This window comes from Carettochelys insculpta, chromosome 2, assembly GCF_033958435.1.
Source record: "Carettochelys insculpta isolate YL-2023 chromosome 2, ASM3395843v1, whole genome shotgun sequence".
NCBI classification, from domain to species: domain Eukaryota; kingdom Metazoa; phylum Chordata; order Testudines; family Carettochelyidae; genus Carettochelys; species Carettochelys insculpta.
In genome coordinates this window covers 167,005,335-167,026,949 of record NC_134138.1, presented here as the reverse complement: position 1 = coordinate 167,026,949, position 21,615 = coordinate 167,005,335, and the positions used below count along the sequence as shown (strand labels likewise).

Below are 21,615 nucleotides of genomic sequence, written 5' to 3'. Positions count from 1 at the left end.
TGGGGAAACAGGGGAGGGGATGAAGCTGACCAGCAAGAATGGCCCCAAATACTGCTCTCTGGATAGTTCTGAATTTGCATGCATGGGGCACATATACACCAACACTAGGATCTAATGAAAGATCAACAGAGAAACCACTGATTGCACAGACAAACACTGGGAAAAATCACTAGAAAATGAGAATCAAGACATACTGATCAATATAGTATTAAGACTGTGGCCCAAGACATGTATGGTCCTAAATAGCAAAACCATTAGAGTTGTCTCCTGTGTGCCAGGACAAAAATGGCACTATCCACAAAAATGTATATCCAGAAAAATATAAAGGAATTTTCACTAATTATAGTGATCCAACTGGAAAAAATTTTGGAAATGGACACTAAAGGGGAAAAAGACATTTTGATATAAATACTTATTTCTGACGCCTGGAAAGAACTAAGGTATTCAGAATTTTTACATATAGAAAATTTGTTTTGAAACACAAATTGGCATTTGTAATATGCATAAATATCTTAAGAAGAAAACAAATATCTGTGGATATGGACTTCAACTGGAATACTAGATACAAACCCCTTGAAATCTAAACAAGTTCAGAGTGAAACTTACAAACAGACCTCGTAATGGTATATACTCTATAAAAGCCATGAATATAGAATTCAACATGAAGACTGCGGAGACTGATTTAAAATACAGACCTATCTAGTGACTTTTCTCTGTTCTTAAGACTTTTTAAAAACTTAAAATATACCTATTTTTGAATGCATGTTGAAAAGTCTGTACTCCATTTAATCCATCATACCAAAATCTAATACTGTAGCTTGAAGAAGAGAAGTGCTATTTATGTTATGTTCTTACATTTTTGCTTCTCATTTTCACATAAAATTTGATTCTTAAAAAAAAAAACAAAAAACCTATTTGTGCAGTCTCAGAACACAAGATCTATATAAGCAGGAGTAACCTGAAATGCTTGACTTATTCAAAATCTAAGTACTAGTGATTTAGCAGTTAAAAAAAACCTACATTTTTGCATACTGAAAATTAGAAGTAGCTGTGTAATGTACTGAGATGTGTTCACAATAGTCTAGCAAAAACTCAAGTCTCAAATTCCATCTCACTATTTACTCATGGGGAAATCTGTGCCTCTGCACAATAGAATTTAGCAGAAATTAATACTGAACGTGCAGAATTTCTTATCCCCATGGAACTGGGTGACGCAGGTGTTGGCCATCACTCAGGGGCACAGATAGAAAAAAAGGATGTGGGGAGGGAAGGAGAAAACCAAAGGTTCCTAGCAGCTACAGTTCCAAGAATGTCCCCAAGAAAGGAAATGAAGATGTACAGAAAATTGTGCATGCCAGGGACCCACCATCAGGCTGTTTCTTTCTCTGGATCTCTAGGCTCTAGAAGGGTAAGAGATGTATTCAACAGAGAGCCCTGCAGCTGGCCTTGAGATGGGGGAAAATGTGAGTCTGACATACACCCACCCACCCCTGGGCTCTGGAGAAGAGCAGAAAAGCAGGAACTGGGTTGTAACAGGGATTTCTTCAACTCTATACCTGGGGGGAAATTTAACATGTCTGTATTGTTACAGAGACATGTACTTTTAAACCAATTACCAAAACAATTGAAATTGGCATGATTATAGTGTTGTTTGGACAGCAATCTGCAGAATTTTAAAATACTGTGTGTAGATATTTATTTGGCACCAAATTCCACCTGGAGTAAATGCCCACGTATTATTTTAAAGTTTTACCTTTACCTTTGTTACATACCCTGTGCTACAAATTTCAAATAAGAAACAATGTGGAAATACATAAAAACTGCAAAAAACTGAGAAAATGCTTTAAACCTTTCATAGTTGTAAGAATCCTACCACCATCATTAACGTAGAAAAACATCCAGGTTCAAAGACTTATACTAATCAATTAAAGTAAAATTAGTTTAGTTGTCACACAAGATACAGAACTTTGCAGGATTAATTCAAAATTCACTGAAGTTTCAAAGTGCTAACGTTTACATTACCCCATTTTATGTTTTTAACAGAACAGTAAAAAGGTCTGATACAGTTTATTACATTAATACTACCATCCCTCTGAATAATTTTGCTAAACACTACCAAACGTCACTATGGGATCCTTAAGCACTTTATTACACTATCGTAGCATCATAAAATTAATGCAAAATGATTTTTTAAAAGTAGCTCACAGATATGCCTATGGTCTCAGAAGAGTAGTCATGTTAGTCTGTAGCTTCACAAGAAACCCAAGCATTCCTGTAGCATCTGAAAGACTAACAATTTATTACGTAATGAGCATTCATGGGCAAGACCCACTTCATCAGATTTACATGCCTATGAATACCCAGAAAAAATGTATAGAATGTAAAATGTTACATAATAAATTACACCAAGTCTAGTGACCTATAGTAAAATACAGAATCTTAAGAAAAACTAAGTTTCACAACTGTGCCATGCCACATACGGAAGAATAATTCCTTTTAAATTTTGCAGTTTAAAATATGCTTTTAAGTCTAGAATATGATTGATCTTATTTGTCTTTGTTTGCATAATTAAGACTCTCTCTTGCCTTTTATTGGTTAATTTTAATTGTAAGTCCTATTTTATAGGGTAAAGACAAATGGGTAAGTACATGCACACCATTTAATTTCTCATCTTTCCACAAAACTGTAGAAGTAGTATAATTAAAAACAAGTTTTCAAGAAACAGTGAGATAACCTTAAAACACTGTTCTTGGGAGTCTCAAAATATAGTAAGACAGGAACTGGAACAGAACTTTAATCAGATCTTGATGTCCAAACGGGGCAACTGTTCCAGCATCTCTCTCTCTTTTTCTTCTCCCGTAGGAAAGTTCTAGAAACCTACACAGCAGACAAATGAAAAGCAATCGTAGATTTTACTTCCCCAACAATAATCTCAAGAAAACCTTTTGAATCTCCTACAATTAAAACCAATTTGACTGATACTTTATTCCAGAAGTCTTATACCTTTGTAACATATGAAGATGCTCTTCCCTATTCCAAATAGCTTATACTATCAGGGCTATCGCCTACAAATGAATCCAAATAGGTGGAACCACGTGCCTGGACAGATTTCTTTACAAGAGAGAATCACAGGGTGTAAAAGCAACACATGGCAGAAAGAATGATCATAGAATCATAGAACACTAGGACTGGAAGGGACTTTGAGAGGCCATCGAGTCCAGCCCCCTGCCCCAATGGCAGGACCAAGTACTATCTAAACCATCCCTGATAGACATCTGTCTAACCTGTTCTTAAATATCTCCAGCGATGGAGATTCCACAACCTCCCTTGGCAATTTATTCCACTGTTTGACCGCCCTGACAGTTAGGAACTTTTTCCTAATGTCCAACCTAAACATCCCGTGCTGCAGTTTAAGCCCGTTGCCTCTTGTTCTAGCCTCAGAGGCCAAGAACAACAAGTTCTCTCCTTCCTCCTTATGACTCCCTTTTAGATACCTGATACAATTAAATAGATGCAAACTTACATACACATATACCCGAAATAGAAAAATCTATGCAGCTTTTAAGAAAAAAAGGTTTTGCTTTATATTCCTGTATACAGTCAAGTAGTAATAAGTAAGCAACTGCAGATTTGAACAAGAAGGAATCAGTCTAAATCTAAAATTGATCACATTACCATTACAGAAAATACAACTACCATCTCCAACAGCACATACCCACAAACTCCTCAAGTTACCTTTGTTGTAATTTGAAATTGTAAAACTAGAACTTTTCAGAGAAAAGCAGTTTTCCCTCATAACCCCCATTTGCTTCCTTTAGGTAGCAGGACAGAAAAGGGAACAGATCAATCTCGTCCCAGTGGAACTTTGAGAAAGACTTATCCCATCTAAGTCACTGAAAAGAATGTGGGCAGCTAACTGGCATAGAAGTTACTTCATGAGTAGAGCCCTACCAAATTCATAGCCATGCAAAATGCATCATGGACCATGACTTCTGGTGTCCTCCCATGAAATCTGGCCTTTTGTGTGCTTTTAGCCTATGCCATACAGACTTCATGGGGGAGACCAGAGTTTCTCAAATTGGCGGTCCTGACCCAAACAGAGTTGCAGGGAGATCACAAGACTATTTCAAGAGTCAGAATATTGTCAGCCTTACTTCTGCTCTGCCTTCAGAGCTGGGCAATGAGAAACTGGTAGTTGTAATGTGGGCCATGTGCCCAGCTCTGAAGGCAGCACCCTGCCAGCTTTAACATGGAACTAAGTGTAGCAATACCATAGCCTTGTCACCCTTATTTCCATACTGCTGCTTTCAAATCTGGATGGTTGCAATGCTGGCCACGTGCCCAACCCTGTTGGCAGACACACAGAAGCAAGGGCAGCAATACCAAAACATGCCACCTTATTTCTGTATTGCTGCTGGCTGAGCTCTCCAGCTCTGAAGGCAATGCTGCTGCCACCAGGTTCAAAGAAGGGTAACAAAACCACAACCCCATAACAAGTATGTGACCCCAACAACTCCTTTTTGGGTAAGGACCACTACAATTACAACATTGTGAGATTTCAAATTTAAGAAGTTGAAAAAAAAAAATGAAATTTACCATTTTTAACATCCTATGTCTGTGAAATTGACCAAAATGGACCATGACTTTGGTAGGGCCCTACTCATGAGCTCTGCCCACCTGAATGTCCCTCCCTGACAAGTGGTTAGGGAAAATCCAAAAGAAATGTTTCCATCTTGAAGTTACAATTTTATTTCAGTCATTATTAACTAAAAATCAATTTGAAAGGGTCAAGTGCACACAAACAACTTCAAATGCACTAAAAAGCAGATGGACACTATAGAACTAAATGGAACCTCAAAAATTGTAGCAAATACATTAGGTAAACTTATTTTGAATACACCATTTCTTGTCAAACACTTTCCCCAATATAACTGGAGAATTTATTTGGGTGCATCAGAAATTTAAGACCTTTGCATCTTTCAAATAATTTTCTCTTGAAATCTGTTTTCCGGGACAGATTGAGGACTTAAATCAAGATTAATCATGTCCTGCATTTGTTCTTCCCTGTTTTCCTAAAGAAAGGGTGATTCTCACGGGCTGGCATAGCCATCAAAACATTTATCTGCAACCAAATATAGATTTTACAGTAAATGTGGTACTTTTTGATAATGGAGGATACACTATAGCAATACAGAGTTACTTAAATTATATAGCTTACCATTCATTTATTCAAATACTTTTCAGATTGTTCAAAAATAGTCAGTGATGCATTTGAATATATTGGATTAATTTTTACTCGTGATTTGGTATCAGGCTACTTCTGGATGGAAAAAAGTTTAATTAAAATGCACAAAACGAGCATTTTAAATTAGCACAAAATTACATTGAAGATGCTGGATACATACGAAACATTGATCAAAACATTCTGTATTTAGAAACCGATTTATTAAGCATAAGGAAGAACAGTAATCCCTCAATCTATGTGAAGGCTGCATCCCAGGGAACTGCCCCATAAATTGAATTTTGCGTAAACTGAGGATGGTTGGGGAGCTCCCCAGAATTCCCCTAGTTGGGGGAGCAGTCATCTGGGGAGCCCAGGACACAGACAGAGGCCTGCGGCACGGTTTCTCCCAGATGGAAGAAACTGCACCACAAGCAGCTGCCTGTACACCGGCCTCTCCCAGCCAGAGGAGTGATTTTTGATTTGCACTTAATTCTCGTTAATGCAAGTTGAGTGCAAATCGAAATCTCGCTTCAAGGGTTTACAGAGTTAAAAAAGTGAAGTGATGGTTTCTAGATATCATGTCTGTCAAGATTTGAGAAACAGCTGATCTTCTCCACATTTTGCATATAGCTACATTACGCAGCTTTTAGCAACAAGGCTGCAGCCATACAGCCCTGCTGCTAAAAGTTAGCTTGTGTGAACACTGTTGGCACGTTTCCCACCAAAATACTTTCATCCCCCATGAAGGGGAGAGTGCTGCTGCTGACACAGCTGCATTCACACTTGAACTTGCTGCAGCAAAAGCACCCATGAACAACAAAAGTCAATCAAATGCAAGTGTAGACATACCCTTAGGTTTGGGGAGAGAGGGGAGTACGGTGCACAGGTGGAGGAAATCGAGCTTTCCTGCTTTTTTTAATCCAAAACAATTACTGAACTTTGAATTAAACTAGCCATTGAACAGAAATAGCTGAATAAACGGTTAAGAAAACAGTCTCTTTCCAAATGCAAAGAAAATAGGATCTAATGTTCAAAAGCTTGTTTTGTGATGCAAGCTTAATACCCAGGTGTTTGGCTAGTGATTTTTAATCAGTTTAGGGGCTTCACATTCCTTTAAAAATTAATTCACTGCTTATTTTATTTTGTAAATTTAGGTGTTAATGAGAATACAAATAGTCATTTTAAATGTAATTTTATATAGGTTTAATTTAGAGAGTAAAATGTGTTTAAATAAAAATAATTTTTTAATATATTTTTATCCACTCTAGCTTGCCCTCAATAAGACCAACTGAATTTTTCTTAAAGACTTAATCATAACTATCTTCATGGTTACAATAGCAGAAAATGAAATTTACTGGCTTTTATTTTAAGTTTAATTTTTCAAGTAAGAGCAAAAAGTCAGTAATGTGAACAATCTACAATATACAAAAGACCAATGGTTGCTGCAGAGAGTTCTTAATGTGTTCTCTTCAAAGTAAAGAATGACTTCAGTGGAAAAAAAGCACTTACCCTTCTAACCTGACATCAGGTAACGATCTGTTGAGTGCGATCATTTCACTTGCCATTAAATTAAACTGATTTATTTTAAACATCTCTTTCATTTTTTCTTGATCCTCTTTTGGAATGACAACAGGCTTCCCCATTTCTCCAGGACCTTCATGTGGTTTCTGTATCAGTTCTGGAACTAACGAAAAAAAAGTTTTAATATTTAATACATTTAGCAGAGAGGAGACTATTCTGAAATTTACTAGAGAAGACTATTGTAGGCATCTTTCCATTTTCTTGTAGTTTGTTTTACAAAAGCATATCTAATTTGCTTAATGATACACTGCTGCATATGAAGCAAGAGTGGGCGATTTAAAACAAAATACTTTAATATTGGAAAAATAAAAATCTTCAGACTCTTAAGATATTTAGCAAGAACAGTTAAGTCTCATTCTCAGCAGCGATTTTTCATTTGGAGACCCAATAAGCACTCATTTTTCTGCCATCACATTTTGTACTGTATAAACCTACTTAATCACAAATTTAAACCGTTATGAAACAAACATCTACGTTTTCATTATTTCAGACTTTCCTAAAGGGAAAAAACTGAGTAGGAGGATTATTTCGTATCTAGTGATATCTACTTCTCCATAATGGAAGAGGTTGCCGAAGGAATTTATTTTTATATGAATTTCTATGTAAATGAAAACTAGTCTTTTCCAATATTTATAATATGATTTATGATTTGACATTGATAAAGAACACCATTTAAATTCATTAAGAACAATCTGACTCTTAGCAGAATTTAATCTAATCAGAATCTATTATAAAATGGAAAAAAATGTATAAGCCCTTGCCAATCTGTAGCTTGCTGAAGTAGATTCATGTCAAACAGCACTATACGCAAACTAAGTAATTTAATGTACTCTAATTCTAGTAATATTAAGACTCAACCCTTCTCTTTCTACTTTCCAAATACAAGATTACGACATATTCCTTATTCTTTGGCTAAAAGAACACTTAAACTTACATGAGAGCAAAGAGGAAAAAACAGCTTATCAAGAGCAAAACCAAAATGTGTTCTGTACTTTGAAAAAAACAGAACATTTATATAAATGTTACAACAAATACCACGAGAGCTTGTGCCTATTTCACTGAGTTTTCCAAAATGACTGCAAAGGGGAGCTAATAGAAACCCCTGAAATCAGTTTGGCAGCATTTCAATTATAAGCGATTATCAGATTTTTTTCCCCCCTAAAAACAAACCTTTTCCATGTTTGCAGGAGGACTTTGAAATTTGGTATGGTGCATGCTCTGTGACCAAAGAAACATTTTCTTTGACATGTGAAATTTGTTCAAGTTTGACTGAGAGATGTACCGTTAAAAACTGCCAGCTGTGTACCCTGCCTGGTTCAATGGTCTCAACGTGCTTTGGCAAAATAGTGACTCCACCAAATCATCTTTTTTGAACAGAGCAATGTTCCACTGGAAGATTTTCAAAGTTCTGATTATGATCAGTCTATTTCTGTTACATAGCAGATTCCTTGCCTCATTTGGTGTACAATAAAAAAAAAGTACAAAAATTCTGGGATTTCAATTTTTCAAATGAATACTTATGCTCCAAAATATCTGTTAGTTTATAACATGCCACAAGACTTGTTGTTGTTTTTGAAGATGCAGACTAAATCTGTTACCTCTCTCACACTTACTAAATGAACACTAGAGGCAAGGGGGGCGAGGGTAATATCTTTTACAGGACTAACTTCTGTGGCGGAAAGAAATTTTCACGCTACATATAGCTCCTTTTGAAAACAAATCTCTTTACTCAACAGAAGTTGATCCAATGGAAGCTACTACCTTACTCATCCCATCTCTCTAGTACTCTGGGACCAAGACGACTATACCACCACTGGCAACAAAAGATCATTATGTATCCCAGAGACTCTCTCACAAATTGGTTTGATATTCAACTGCTAAAAAATTAGACCTTCTGAATTTTATAGCTATTACAGATACATTATAATTGTGTTGTTTAAAGCAGTGTCTAATCAGTTTGCTAACTGGTTTCACTCAAATTTCAAATCAGTAATAACAGAATGCTAAATCAATATATGATCTAGCAAGTCAACTAATTTTATTGAAAATACAGTCTTTCCATTCATATTATAAAACCATTAAAACTAATGTAAAACAGTTATATGTAGCAATATTGTTTAACAAATACAATGCAGAAAAGAGCAATATTGATATTAAAGTGTAAAATATCAGTTTGGTCAAAAATGAAGTTTCTACAAATGCTGATGTCAGAGTTCAATTTTAAACTTGCTAGGAAATTAAAATACAAATTTCTGCTTGTCATCCCCATTGTCCAAAAATATGACAGCTAGCTGCCTTCAACAAAAAGACAAAAGTCTCAAGGGCCAGTTCATAAAATCGGAAGAGTTTCACATTTTAATGCAAGGTTTTTTATTTGCGCACTATCTACAAAAGCTGCTTGAGATCTACAGTGGAACAAAATGTGCCAAACTCTGAAAATAAAAATCTACCTAACAAATGCTTCCCTCCACCCCCCACTCCGCCAAACACACCTTTGGTTATGTCTACCCCAGAGCATTTTGTCAACGAAACCCAGAGAGCATCCAGATTCCCGAGGTATTCTTACAACAGTAAATTTAAAGAACAGGGCACTTTCGTTGACAATCTTATCTTGCTCCCCACAAGGCATAATAAATCTGTTGACAGAAAGCCTGTCTGGACGTTCTTGTGGGCCCTCTGTTGCCAGACAGGGCTTCTAGGACACTGGGCAGCCCTGTCTGCTGTGCTTCTGGTTGGCCATTTTGTCGCAAGAGCAGTCAGGCAGTCTGGCCCCTCTGTCGACAGAGCGGATCGCTCTTGCAATCCATTTGGCAGTTTGGCCACAATCTATTGACAGTTTTATCAGAAGATATCTTCTGCCATTACAGCAATCTGTTGACAGATGTTAATCTAGACATAGCCTTTGAGTCTTCTTTTTCTGCCTGTTCCTGTTTCCCATCACAGTTTTGTTCCTCCCCAACCTCTGCACACTTGTGGTACTACATACAGTAAAAGTTGCGCTATTCAGCACATCTCCAACAGTTTGGGAAGAGATGCAGGTATGGGCTATGTGAGTCTGAGCGCAGGAGAGGACTTAGTGCAGGAGATTGGGGGCAGGAGGAGTTTTGAGGTGCTTGATCTCGGTTGTGCTCATCTCAGGCAGTTTCCTGGGAGCTACAACATGTCCCTGTGACACCTCAGTAGGGAAGGGACAGACAGCTCTGTGCATTGCCTCTGCCTGCAGGTGATGACCCAGCAAAGCGAGTGCTCACAGTGGGGGCAGCACATGGAGCCCCATGGCCATTCCTTCATTTAAGAGCTTGGACTACAGCAAGTAGGAACTGTGGAGGTAACACCTGCAGACATAGGTAACACACAGAGCTGCCTGGCCTCTGCCTCAGAAAAAGCAGGAATCTTCATAGTATTTTGCTGACAAAACTTGAATCAATGACAATTTTCAATGGTACAGAAAATGTAGAATTTATAGTAACATCTAAAGAAACCTCTTCACCTCTCCTCTCCGCACCCCATAATATTTCAAGTCCTCTCACTAAAGCATGGAGGAACAAGAACATTTCCATTAAATGAATGTAAGAAGTTAAATATATGCAAAAAAAATCCCCAAATGCTATTTTGATAACGCGATCATCTTTGGCAAAAATTTCAGCCTGAATGGTTACTTTGGCCAGATGGATAAGGAACAAAGGTTTTTATTAGACTGTTCTATTTACATTATATTGAACAAAATCAAGAAATCTAAACTTTTAAAAAAAGAGATGTTTAACATAAAATCTGAATTTAATACAAAGTATGTTAAAGATATAAACTTACTACAGTAGACGATAGATTATCCGGCATTCCTGGGGAGCTGGGGGGAGGGGGTAAAGAGAGAGAGCTGATCTGCAGCATCTGGCCCCAACCAGGAAGCAGGAACTGACTGCTGGTTAACAGAGTACTTGATAACACCGCTTTTACTACAGATCATATTAAAACGTTTAAAGGAAAAAAAAATATACTGAATTCATGAAGTTCTACCAAAAACGCTACAGTTAGAGATGAATGTTTTTTCTTGGGCTTTTTTTCCTGGCGGTATGTGCCGGTACTACATTGAACCTCTCTATTCTGACACCATCTGTGGTCTGGCATGATTTTAGTTTGCTGTATATCTACTTACACGGGCGTGGCCAAGTTTCCCATGATGTTTGTTTACAGCCACCAGTGCTGTGTTCTCCTCAGTTATTTAGCTCTACTTTACCCTTAAATATCTAAGAGCCCAGTAAGAAGAGAAGTGCTGGTAATACTACCGGACAATACCGACCCCCTGATAATTTGGCACTCTCTCATTCAGTACCAGTCAATATATTAATGAGCTAAATAAAGTTCTTAGTCAAACGTCTGTATTACTAAATTGTAGGGAAGGTATGGATTATTCTCTTTTCCATTCCTATACTATCCACTGCATGGCAATTGATTATTAACGTTACCTTAAATCAAATGTTTTCAGAATGCCTCAGATATTAGAGAGCTTATGCAACCTCCAGAGATGATTTTTTTTTAAATTGAAAAATTCTGTGTTATGTACAAAATGAAGCCATACTCATACTGTTGGGAATTATAATTGAGCAAGTGTTCACTGCTGTTTGTTTAAACCAAGTTATAATTTATGAACAATGCACTCACCATCACCAGCAGGCAGGCCTCGTTCTTTTTTCTCATCACATTTGTTGCATTCACTGAAGTAAAGCAACAGAAACATATCCAAAAGAACCCAAACCAGTGAGGTCGCAAGGACCACCTTACAATATGCAAATTTTCTCATGGCACTTTAAGTCAAAAAACAAAAGTTTTGAAGTATAAATAAAAATGTCAACAAGATTGCTTTAATCCAGTTTGAGAGCACGTTCTGTATCTGAAAAGAAAAACAAAAAGCAGAAGTTAAAAAAAATTCCAAGATTAAAAATTAACACCTAAAGAGGAATGTTTTTGCATAGCTTTGCATTTCAGATTTGTTATCACAACAGTCCACATGCAAAAACTAGGCCAGTGTGACTCCAACTTTTTTTTTTTTTGGTAGATCACTTGTAAGTTTGAGAGTCTAGGCAGACCATTTAATCTTTCCAAATGTTGGTATTAGCAGCTAACTAAAGTAAACCACTTTGGATAACAGCACTGTATAAAGAAACTTGAAAAATAAACCTTTTTCTTCTACAATTAAACCACACAATTTATATCATTATTAATAGGGGGTCTCTCCCCCACCACAGGTGCTATAGCACTAAGGGTGGAAAGGAGGGCTTTCTCACCTTGGCTACCACAGCCCTTGCTGGAGATGGGGAAAGCTGCTTTTCTCTGCTCACTGAAGCCCTGCACATCTCAAATTCCCCCCAACCCCCTTCTAGCCCCACTGCCTAGTTCTCTCACTTCACGCCACTGCTCCCTCCCACCTACCTCCTATTCCACCCCAAGGCCACCACTTCACCTTATGTAGGAGTATCCAGGAATCTAAATTAGCGAAACCACACCTGCGAGCCACTAATTAGATGGGCAGCCCTTCATTCTCTTGTGTGTGGCCAACCAGCTGTGCATCTTATAAGAACTATCTGCAGAACACCTGAATGGAGCTTATGGACATCTGGTGGTCCATGGACCACAGTTTGAGAACCTCTCCTCTATGGGTTTTACAGATGAAGACAGCAGAGACAATTAAGGTTACTAAGTCTGGTAATGTGCTAACATTCATGCCTCCGGAACACCAATGCCAGTGGCCAAAATGGCAAGTTGTCTACTCAATGCAGAAGAGAATATGCAACTATATTAAAATTAAAAGCCACTCTTTGATCTTGGATTTAATATATTGTTCACCCGTTGGAAATTTTGGTTCACCAGAATAATGAAAGATCTGATCATAAAGTCTTTTCTGACTTTTCTTGGACTGAAATACATTTGACCAGAAAGACAATTAACAGTACACAGAAAATACTAGAGTTGGCTTGATGATAAAACAGTAGAAAATGAAGACAACTTTTGCTACTATCTTTATTTGTAAAGTTTTGAAAATGCCAGTACCTATTTCTAAGAGTGCTATTGGTCGGCAAGCAACGGTTTTATTCAATTTGCAATATGACTGAGATACAAGTAACTGTGCTCTATTTTGCTGTTTTGGCAACACTTTCAGTGGTTAAATTCCTATAACACTTTTGGATTTTATTTTCAAAGTTTAAACAGTGACTATTGTTCACTACTTTATATATATAAAACAAAGAAATAAGTCCTGTTGAAGCCTGACCACATACTAGGTGATGAGCTTTTCTGAGAAAGACCCACTTCTTCAGATCTGGAATATTTCAGAGAAGAAAGAAACAAACTGAGGAATCAGCTAATCGACACTTCCACTCATGTGATATATTATATATATGCTACCATGTATCAGCAATCCCAATCTGTCATGTACCTTGGACAAACTGGACAACTGCTTCAGCAAAAGATGAATGGATACAAATCAGATATTAGGAATCTGAACACACAAACCAGAAAAAGTGAGCAATTGAACTTGGCAGGACACACTATTAATAACGACTTTATGGCTTGTGTATTACAACAGAGATTTTAACACCAGATTACAAAGGCAGACATCTGACTTTGAAATTCATTTTCAAGTTTGATACCTATCACCAAGGACTTAGCAAAGATCTCAAGTATCTTATGCATTACAAGGACAAATTTCCCCACCTTTTATATTTGCATGATGGCAGACATGCCACTTAACTGACACTTCGCAGAGGTTTTTCTGTCTCCCCCTCCATCCTTCCCCACCATTTAGTGGATTCCTCAGTTTTCTATCAGTAATACGCCAGATCTGAAGTGGGTCTTTCCCACAAAAGCTCATCACATAATAAATAATAATGTTCGTCCCTAAGGTGCTACAGGACTGTTTTCTTGGTTTTGTGAAGATACAGGACACATGATGGCTACCTCTCTGAGACTACTCTATATATAACTCCTCAACATTAAATACCACACAGATGTAAAAAGGTAAGATTTTCATGTTCTGTTTGATATTTAGAACCACAAATATGCAGAACTGGAAAGGACCTCTGGAGGTCATCTAATCCAGCCCAAACTGACACAGGATTACACATACCTAGACTAGACCATCCCTGACTGAGGTTTATCTAACCTGTTCTTAAAAAAAATGGAGATTCTACAACCTTCTCAGACAAGCATTTCCTGGGCTTTAATACACTTACAGTTTGAAAGTGCTACTCAATATCCAACATGAGTCTCCCTTAATGTAAATTAAGCCCATTATTTCTTTTCCTACTCTCAGTGGACGTAGAAAATGATTGATTCACAATCTCTCTGACAACCTTTTACATACATGATGACTTCTCCCCCCCCATTAGCCTTTTCTTCTCTACACTAAAAGTTTACAATTCTTTCAAACTTTCCTGAAGTCCTGAGTTCTAAACCCCTTATTCCTACTCACTTTCAGATTCTCTCCTATAATACAATAGCAAATTTTATATGTTGCCTTCAGTGAAAGCTGGGTGTCTCAGCACTCTATAGAGCAATGTTCTTACACTACAATAGTCCCCATCACTCACAAACAAATTTTCTCCACGATCCCAGACATACATCTACATCAGCATAGTACAGAGCATCAAGTAAAATAGTGCCAAACACATTTGATATCTTGCATTCAATTTAAAAAATAAACTAATTTAGACTTAGTTTGTTATGCAATTAGGATACCACAACTAAAAAAAAAGTTCCAACTATGACAAGCTTTTCATGCCAAGAGTGAATATTTGTATTAAAACCTCACAATAAAGAGCAGAAATAAAAGCAAGAGAATGCTTACAGATAACTAGCTTGCTGTTGAAAGTTTGAGAAAGATCAACCTAAAAAGTTGCAAATATGCCAAGGAAAAAGGTTTCCAGGACACACTAACTTCAGACTCCCTTCTACCTAGAAAGACATGTCTTCACAAAAAATGTTACCACAACTAAGCCACTGCTGAACTTGAGATCCCTACTTACCATGCCTAACAATACTCTCTAATGGGCTAGAATTTCCTGTTCATTGGGCAGTTCTCTCACCTTCCATTTTTATTATAAACTTTCAGATGTAGAGAACATCTTTTTTTTCCTCCTGTTTGTACAGTACTTAAAATAATGGACACCTACGTGCTACACTATTACAGTGCATTTCTAAAATAGTCCCCCAAAAACACATAATACACCTGTAGGTACTATGTTAACTCGGTTATACCAAATAGAAACAAAACACAAAACCCACACATCCTTTGCTAAGTGTACCAAAGAAAATATTGATTACGATAAAGTTACCAAGTGTCATGACGGATTCAGCTATAGGAGTAATCTGGTAGACATCCAAAGCTAAAGAAATCGCAACTAACCACAGCCATTTAAAATAAGAGTCCTTCTACCTTATAACTTTGCCATGAACTCAGTGAATCCAGTTTGACCAATTTAATTACTGGTAAACATTTAACCACTTTTCAACAAATTAGTTTTAGAAATTAGCCATTTGAACTCTCATGCTCCACTTATTTTAAATGAAGAATAAATTCTACAGATATCAACTGCTTCCAGCTATATGCTACAGGGTTCATGTTGGATAACCAAAGTTCTTGGCAGTTTTGTTAACTGCTACAGTCTATCATCAAATTAATAAAGGTTCAGATTTTACTAGGAAACTCAACCACATGCAATTTCCTTTCTGAGCAACTTCCTGTGCTTCCTGTTCTGAAAGTATCTTCACCATAGGCATTGTTGCTACGTATGTAACTTCTTCCTGAAGCATCTTTTTAAGGAGGTGAATTAGCAATTACAACCAAAGTTAGAAAGGGAAAAAACCATGAATATAGACAGCTCAAATACTAAGCCTCCATTTACTTTAACTGTTAAGCTTTTAGGGTTATGAGTAAGTCTACGTGACACACACACTGTCTCACTCACAGCTTTCCTGACTTCTGCACATCCAAAGCAGTCTTCACAGTTCTTTAAACTTGCATTTTGAATTACATTTTGAGCCCTTATGATTGCAGAGGTATTAGCTTTATGTTTGTTGTCATTACTGAAGACAACTACCATCATGCTAGAACCCCTAACCTCTAATTATTCCTCCGATCCCATCCATAAACTGCATCATCATGAATTTCACATCTGGTAAGAACACAGGAGTGGCCATGTTGGATCACATCAACGGTCCATCTAGCTCAGTATCCTAACATCCAACAGTAGCCAGTTCCAGAAACTTCACAGAGAATGAAGAGAAACATCAGGGCAAGTTATCAGCTGCTGTCCATTCACACCTTCTGTCAGTCAGATGTTTTGGGACACTCAGAGGATGAGACTGCACTGTTATCTTGGCTAATACCCATAGCATACCTATTCTCCATTAATTTACCTAATTTTTAACCCACATTTTTTTTTGACTTCAGAACATCCCCAGCAACAAATTCTATAGGTTGACACTGTACCACGCGAAAGCACTATCTGATGTTTCTTTTATATCTGCTACAGATTAGTTTCATTGGATGACCCTGGTACTTGTATTATGCAAAGGAATAAACACTTCCTTATTCATTCTCTTTCTTTCTCCACACCATCCATGATTTTATGGACCTCTCCATATCACCCCCTTAGTAATTTCTTTTCTAAAACTGAATAACCCTCATCTTTATTCATCTTTCTATATATGGAAGATGTTTCTTACCCTCAACAACCTTTGTTGCTCTTCTCAGCACTTTCTTTTTTCAACGTATCTACCAAAGCTATACAGAATATTCAAGATGTGTCTGTATCATAGCTTTATACAATGAGATTATGATATTTTCCATCCTATTCTCTAACATTGTCCTAAGAGTTCCAAACTGTCAGGATTTTGGGTTTCTTCTTTCTTTGCAAAAAGACTGCACCATACCCTGGAGCAGATATTTTTCAGATAATTTTCCACAATGACGCCAAGATCTTTCTTGAGTGTTAACAGCAAACTTAGACCCCAGTTTTTAGGTGGAGCTGGGGTAATATGTTTTAACATTCAATACCCTGCATTACTCATAACTAAATTTTGTTTGCCATTTTGTGACCCAGACTTGTAAGAAGTAGAGATGTTAACAGTTAATGTGAGACTGGGACTGCACAAGCTCAGCTAGAGAGCCCCTGCTCCCACGACGTACCCACCTACAAAAGTGCCACAGGCAGGGACACTCCAGCTGGGCCTGTGCAGTCCCAGTCCACAGCATGCCACAAGTGAGGTCACTCCAGCCTGACGAGAGCAGCCCCTATTCACACTGGGCTGGAGTGGTCTCCCCACTCCCCTTCAGATGTTTTAATCAGTTAACTGCTTAAATCCAGCATTTAACGTGTTAACTAGTTAAGCAGGATTTAACATCCCTAACCTCCACCCAGTGACATTTATTCCTACTTTGGTTTCTATCTTTCAAATGAGTTACCGACCCAAAAAAGGAGGTCCTTCCCTCTCATTTTATGGCTGCTCACTGGGCTTAAAAGCTGTATTATTTGGCACTTCACCCACTGCCTCCACTGGCAGGTGCCGCTTCCACAGCTCTCATTGGCCACAACCCCTGGACAATGGCTGTTATAAAGCCACCACTAAGGATGGGATGGGCACAATACATGGCGCTCCCATGATTGTTCTTCCACCTAGTAGCATGACCACACCCAAACAGAGCTGCAAGGATGACATCTGCAGGGAGAGGCACCTTGCAGAACTGCTAGGCCATGCCTCCGGCTAAAGCAGCAAGGACATGTTGCCCCCATGCAGGGAGCAACCTGAGTTTAGCACCACCTGGATCCAGCACTGTGCAATCCCTCCCATACCCCAAACCTCTGCTACAAGCCTGCAAATACCCTCCCTCTCAGTCAATTGGAAATTCTGACAGACGAGCAACACCCCCCCACTCTCCCCTGCATCATGTCAGATATAAAGCTTTTACTGTATATTCCTATGGTAACTCAGATGTCACAGTCTGGTCCTAGACCAAGGCCTTTAGCTATCAAACCAAGCATGAAAAACCTCAGAATCCTGCTGTTACTGCATGAAGCTGGGGCTTTTAGTTTCTCAACCACAAAAGGGGCTAAATCAAATAAGGTTTCAAGAAATGGATTCACATCAGGGCTGCCCTTTAGGATTCAGCCAGGGTTTCTCTCATTAAGTGATCAAGCTGGTTAGAAGGGACAATGGCATAACAACAGAAACCACATGTTGTCGTTATTGTCCCTGCTAGCACATTTGGCTACTCTCTCTCGACCACTTCTACATCTGCTTAAAGATCTAGTGCTTGGAATATATAGCCTTGCTCAGCAGTGGATGAAGAACAAATTGAGGACCCTTGTGAATCTAGATATTGCCTCAGAAAATCACACTCAATAAGCTCAGAAGGCTCTTTGCATTACTGCTACAAAGTGAGGAAAGATTTGCAGACATATGGAGAAGAGCAGGAAACCCTCCTTGTCCTTAGCACTGGACTACGCTTAACTTCTGAAAGCAATAAACAACCAAAGGAACGTTAAGCTTCCACTAAAAACCATCTTGTACAAGGACTTCATCAAAAAGGTCCAACAGCAAATGCCTATCTTTAAACTGCAATCCTGATACTTCCATAAAGACTCAAATTAATTTAGAATGAATTTGAAAGGAAAAAATGTATAACTTCAAGCATGCTACAAATGATGGTTAAAAAAAATCAAATTTTGACATGATCCATTTGACATTACAGATAAGGTCAACTTTAAGTAACTGCTTACACTGAACTATTTCATTTCAGCTACTACTTCTTCCTGTGGCAAATGTACAACAGCAAGCTAAAAGTTATACTCCATCTTCTCGCGGCTATATAATTGAGTACAAAAGCAACAGTCGTGCTCCTTCTAGGACACATATAAAGCTGTCCTGTTTAATTGTGGACCAACTTTATTTTGGACTGCATTAATAATCTTCACAAAGTAAATTTTTAACTTACAAAATATCACACCACCTTTAACGATCATAAACAGGTTTCTATACTCCACAGGGATCTGGATGTCACCCCAGGCAACTTAACAGTGTGCCTGGCCCTTTGGAGAGACCTAACCAGATCCTGCAACATCAGTGTCACCACTGGAGCAGGTGGAGATCTCTGCTTTCTCTGTGCCGGGGTGGGGGGCTGAAATGGCTCCTGGGCATTTCTGCTCAGTGCCAGGGAGTGCTTCTTGGCTGCCTTCAACATCAGCAATGGCAAACGGTGCAAGAAAGAGCTGGATGATAGCAGCACACTGTGCTCAGGGGCACAGGCACTCAATGCAACTTGGCTGGAAAAGTGAGCACAGGGCAGACTCCAACAGGAGACCCTGCAGGTGAACATCCTGCTCTTTCTGGGTGTGGGGACAACGAATTTTAAACATGTGGCACTGCTCCCTAATGTTCAACTCTGCCAGGTGGCTGCCTGAAGTGTCAAAGGGTAACTCTCAGGCATAGGTCCCAGTATTTCCAGTGGGCATAAGGAAGTGTTACTATCATTACATATGGCACCAGGGAGACCTCATCTGGAACACTGTAACCAAATCTGATCTCATGTGTTTTAAAAAAAAAAAAAAAGAAGATTAATTTGAACCAGAACAGGTGCAGACAACGGCTACTAAGATAATCCAAGGAATGGAAAACTTGCCTTATGAAAATAGGCTTCAGGAGCTTGGTTACACTTAACAAAATGAAGGCTACGGAGAGATATATTCTTAGGGTACCAAATCTGGGGAAATGCAAATATGGGAAGTCACTCAATTCAAAAAAGACCATTAGAGAATAAGGTATTAAAAACTGTAGAGGAAAAACTGCTGAAAAGAAAAGAAAAGAAAAGAAAAAATCACTGAACATCTTCTATGAGAAGTATTAAGAGAGAACTATTGAGAGGAAAAAAAAATTAGTTTTCCCACTCCCATAAGCCCTCAACAGTTAAAGTCCAGAAAAGGGACCTAGAGACATGCAAAGTAAGGAGGAAGGGCTGGCACCTAGATCATCCAACAAACTTAGGAAAAAAAAATTGAATTAAATTCGATCCATTAAAAAAATGAAGTTGAGCTGCTAGAATTGAGGAATGATACTTTCACACATGCTAAACGTGAGGAAGGTAACGAAGTCCATGTCTAAAAGGGAAGCAGTATGAGAATGTCTTAAAATAAAATGAGCTTTGAAGGCAATATGGCACAAAAAAAGTGTCAGGTATTACATCACAACCTAACAAGATGTTTAGCTTCACTGTAACTGTTACCCACCACCTCCATGTTCTTGGGGAAACGGGGCATAGTACCCAACATGACTGACTCATGAAAGACTCCCCACCCAATACCACAGGTTCTGCTCACACCCAAGGTGATCAGAAGACTTACAAAAAAGCAATGATAAAACAGGTGAAGAAACACCTAAATCCCTCCAGAAACTCCACTAGCTTCATTTGTATGAAAGATTGGACAGAAAGGTATCTCCATTAGCATACAGAATGGAGAACGGAAAGTCCAAGGCCACAACCACACTGAATTCTGGGACCAAGAAAGCAAATAAGCACTGCCCAATGGTAAATCTCTGCTACAGATGTTAATGAAGCCATACTTGCACACACCCAGATCTGTAATTACCAGATTAATTCTACTGATAATTCATCTATCAATATCCAAAACACTGAAGCTGCCTCAGTGCATTGTGAGTACCCTCTAAAAACACTACCCATAGCCAGGAATGAGAAGTTCTTATTATCCAGCCTGAATAAAGCAATTTAGGAATGCTCAGTTAAATCATCAGTTTACTTATAAACAAATCTAGTGTTCTCTCTTGAACCCTCCCCCCTGCCACCCACAAAACCCCTACTGGTGGAACACATCTGTACATGCCTTGGTGCACATAAAATTTATCCTGCATATGGATGGTAAAAATTAGATGAAACGCTGCTCTGGAACCCCAGGTACCATCACCACCTGAACACCTCAATCAATTCAAGCTTCACAGAGTGCTGAGCTCTCTGTGTTGCTTTCTGATCCTGACTTTTTTAACCAGCTATGGTTTGCTAACCTTAACTTTTGCCATCAGAGCTGTTCAATTTAATATTTTAACTGTTTTGTTTGTTTGGCTCCCATGGTATGGTTATTACCGGAAAATAAAAACTTTCATGGTTAAGCTGTTTTCTTCTATTTCTCTCTTCCTCCTGTGGAGTGCAATGGGGGATTGTTTTGGCTTCCTCATTCACTCTGCAGCAACGCTCCTTGTCCTGAACTAAAGAGCCTTCTAGTGCCCAAAAATCCTGTGAGGTTTGCTCATTAAGTGAGTCACTAACGGAAGAGTTTTGACATGAAAGCCCTGACATGCTGACCCTGAGGGTGTATGAGGATGGCAGTGCTTTAATGTTTAAGTATCTTGTAGTTTTTGGTCTCTGTCAGCAGGATCAGAGCAAATGCGATTGTACCTAGGGGCTTGATTGTAAACAATGGATTCAGTTATGTGTGCAGCATGGAAGCTATGCGCTTCTAGCTTCCATCCTGCATACATAACTAGATTCATTGTTTACAGTCAAGCCCTCAGGTACAATTGCATTTGCTCTGATCCTACTGACAGAGACCAAAATCTACAAGATCTTTACCAAGTATTCATAAACCTGAATTACCCACCAGGAGAAACAAAGAAAACAAATCGACAGGGCCAGATGAATACCCAGAGACCAGCTACTCCAAGATAGCCCCAAAAAAGCCAAGAACAGAACACCATTGGTCATTACTTACAGCCCCCAACTCAAACCACTGCAATGCATTATTAAAGAC

General features: G+C 38.4%; 1 protein-coding gene across 1 annotated transcript in view; it reads right to left on the bottom strand.

The window, feature by feature from the left end:
• Positions 1-21,615, bottom strand: part of GALNT1 (polypeptide N-acetylgalactosaminyltransferase 1) — a 142,637-nt gene that overhangs the window by 82,627 nt on the left and 38,395 nt on the right. The window contains exons 3-4 of the mRNA XM_074988007.1: positions 11,465-11,693; positions 6,734-6,908 (exon numbers count right to left, since the gene is read on the bottom strand). Of these exons, the coding sequence (XP_074844108.1) occupies positions 6,734-6,908; positions 11,465-11,603 (314 nt within the window). The 5' untranslated portion in view covers positions 11,604-11,693. The remainder of the gene's footprint in view (positions 1-6,733; positions 6,909-11,464; positions 11,694-21,615) is intronic.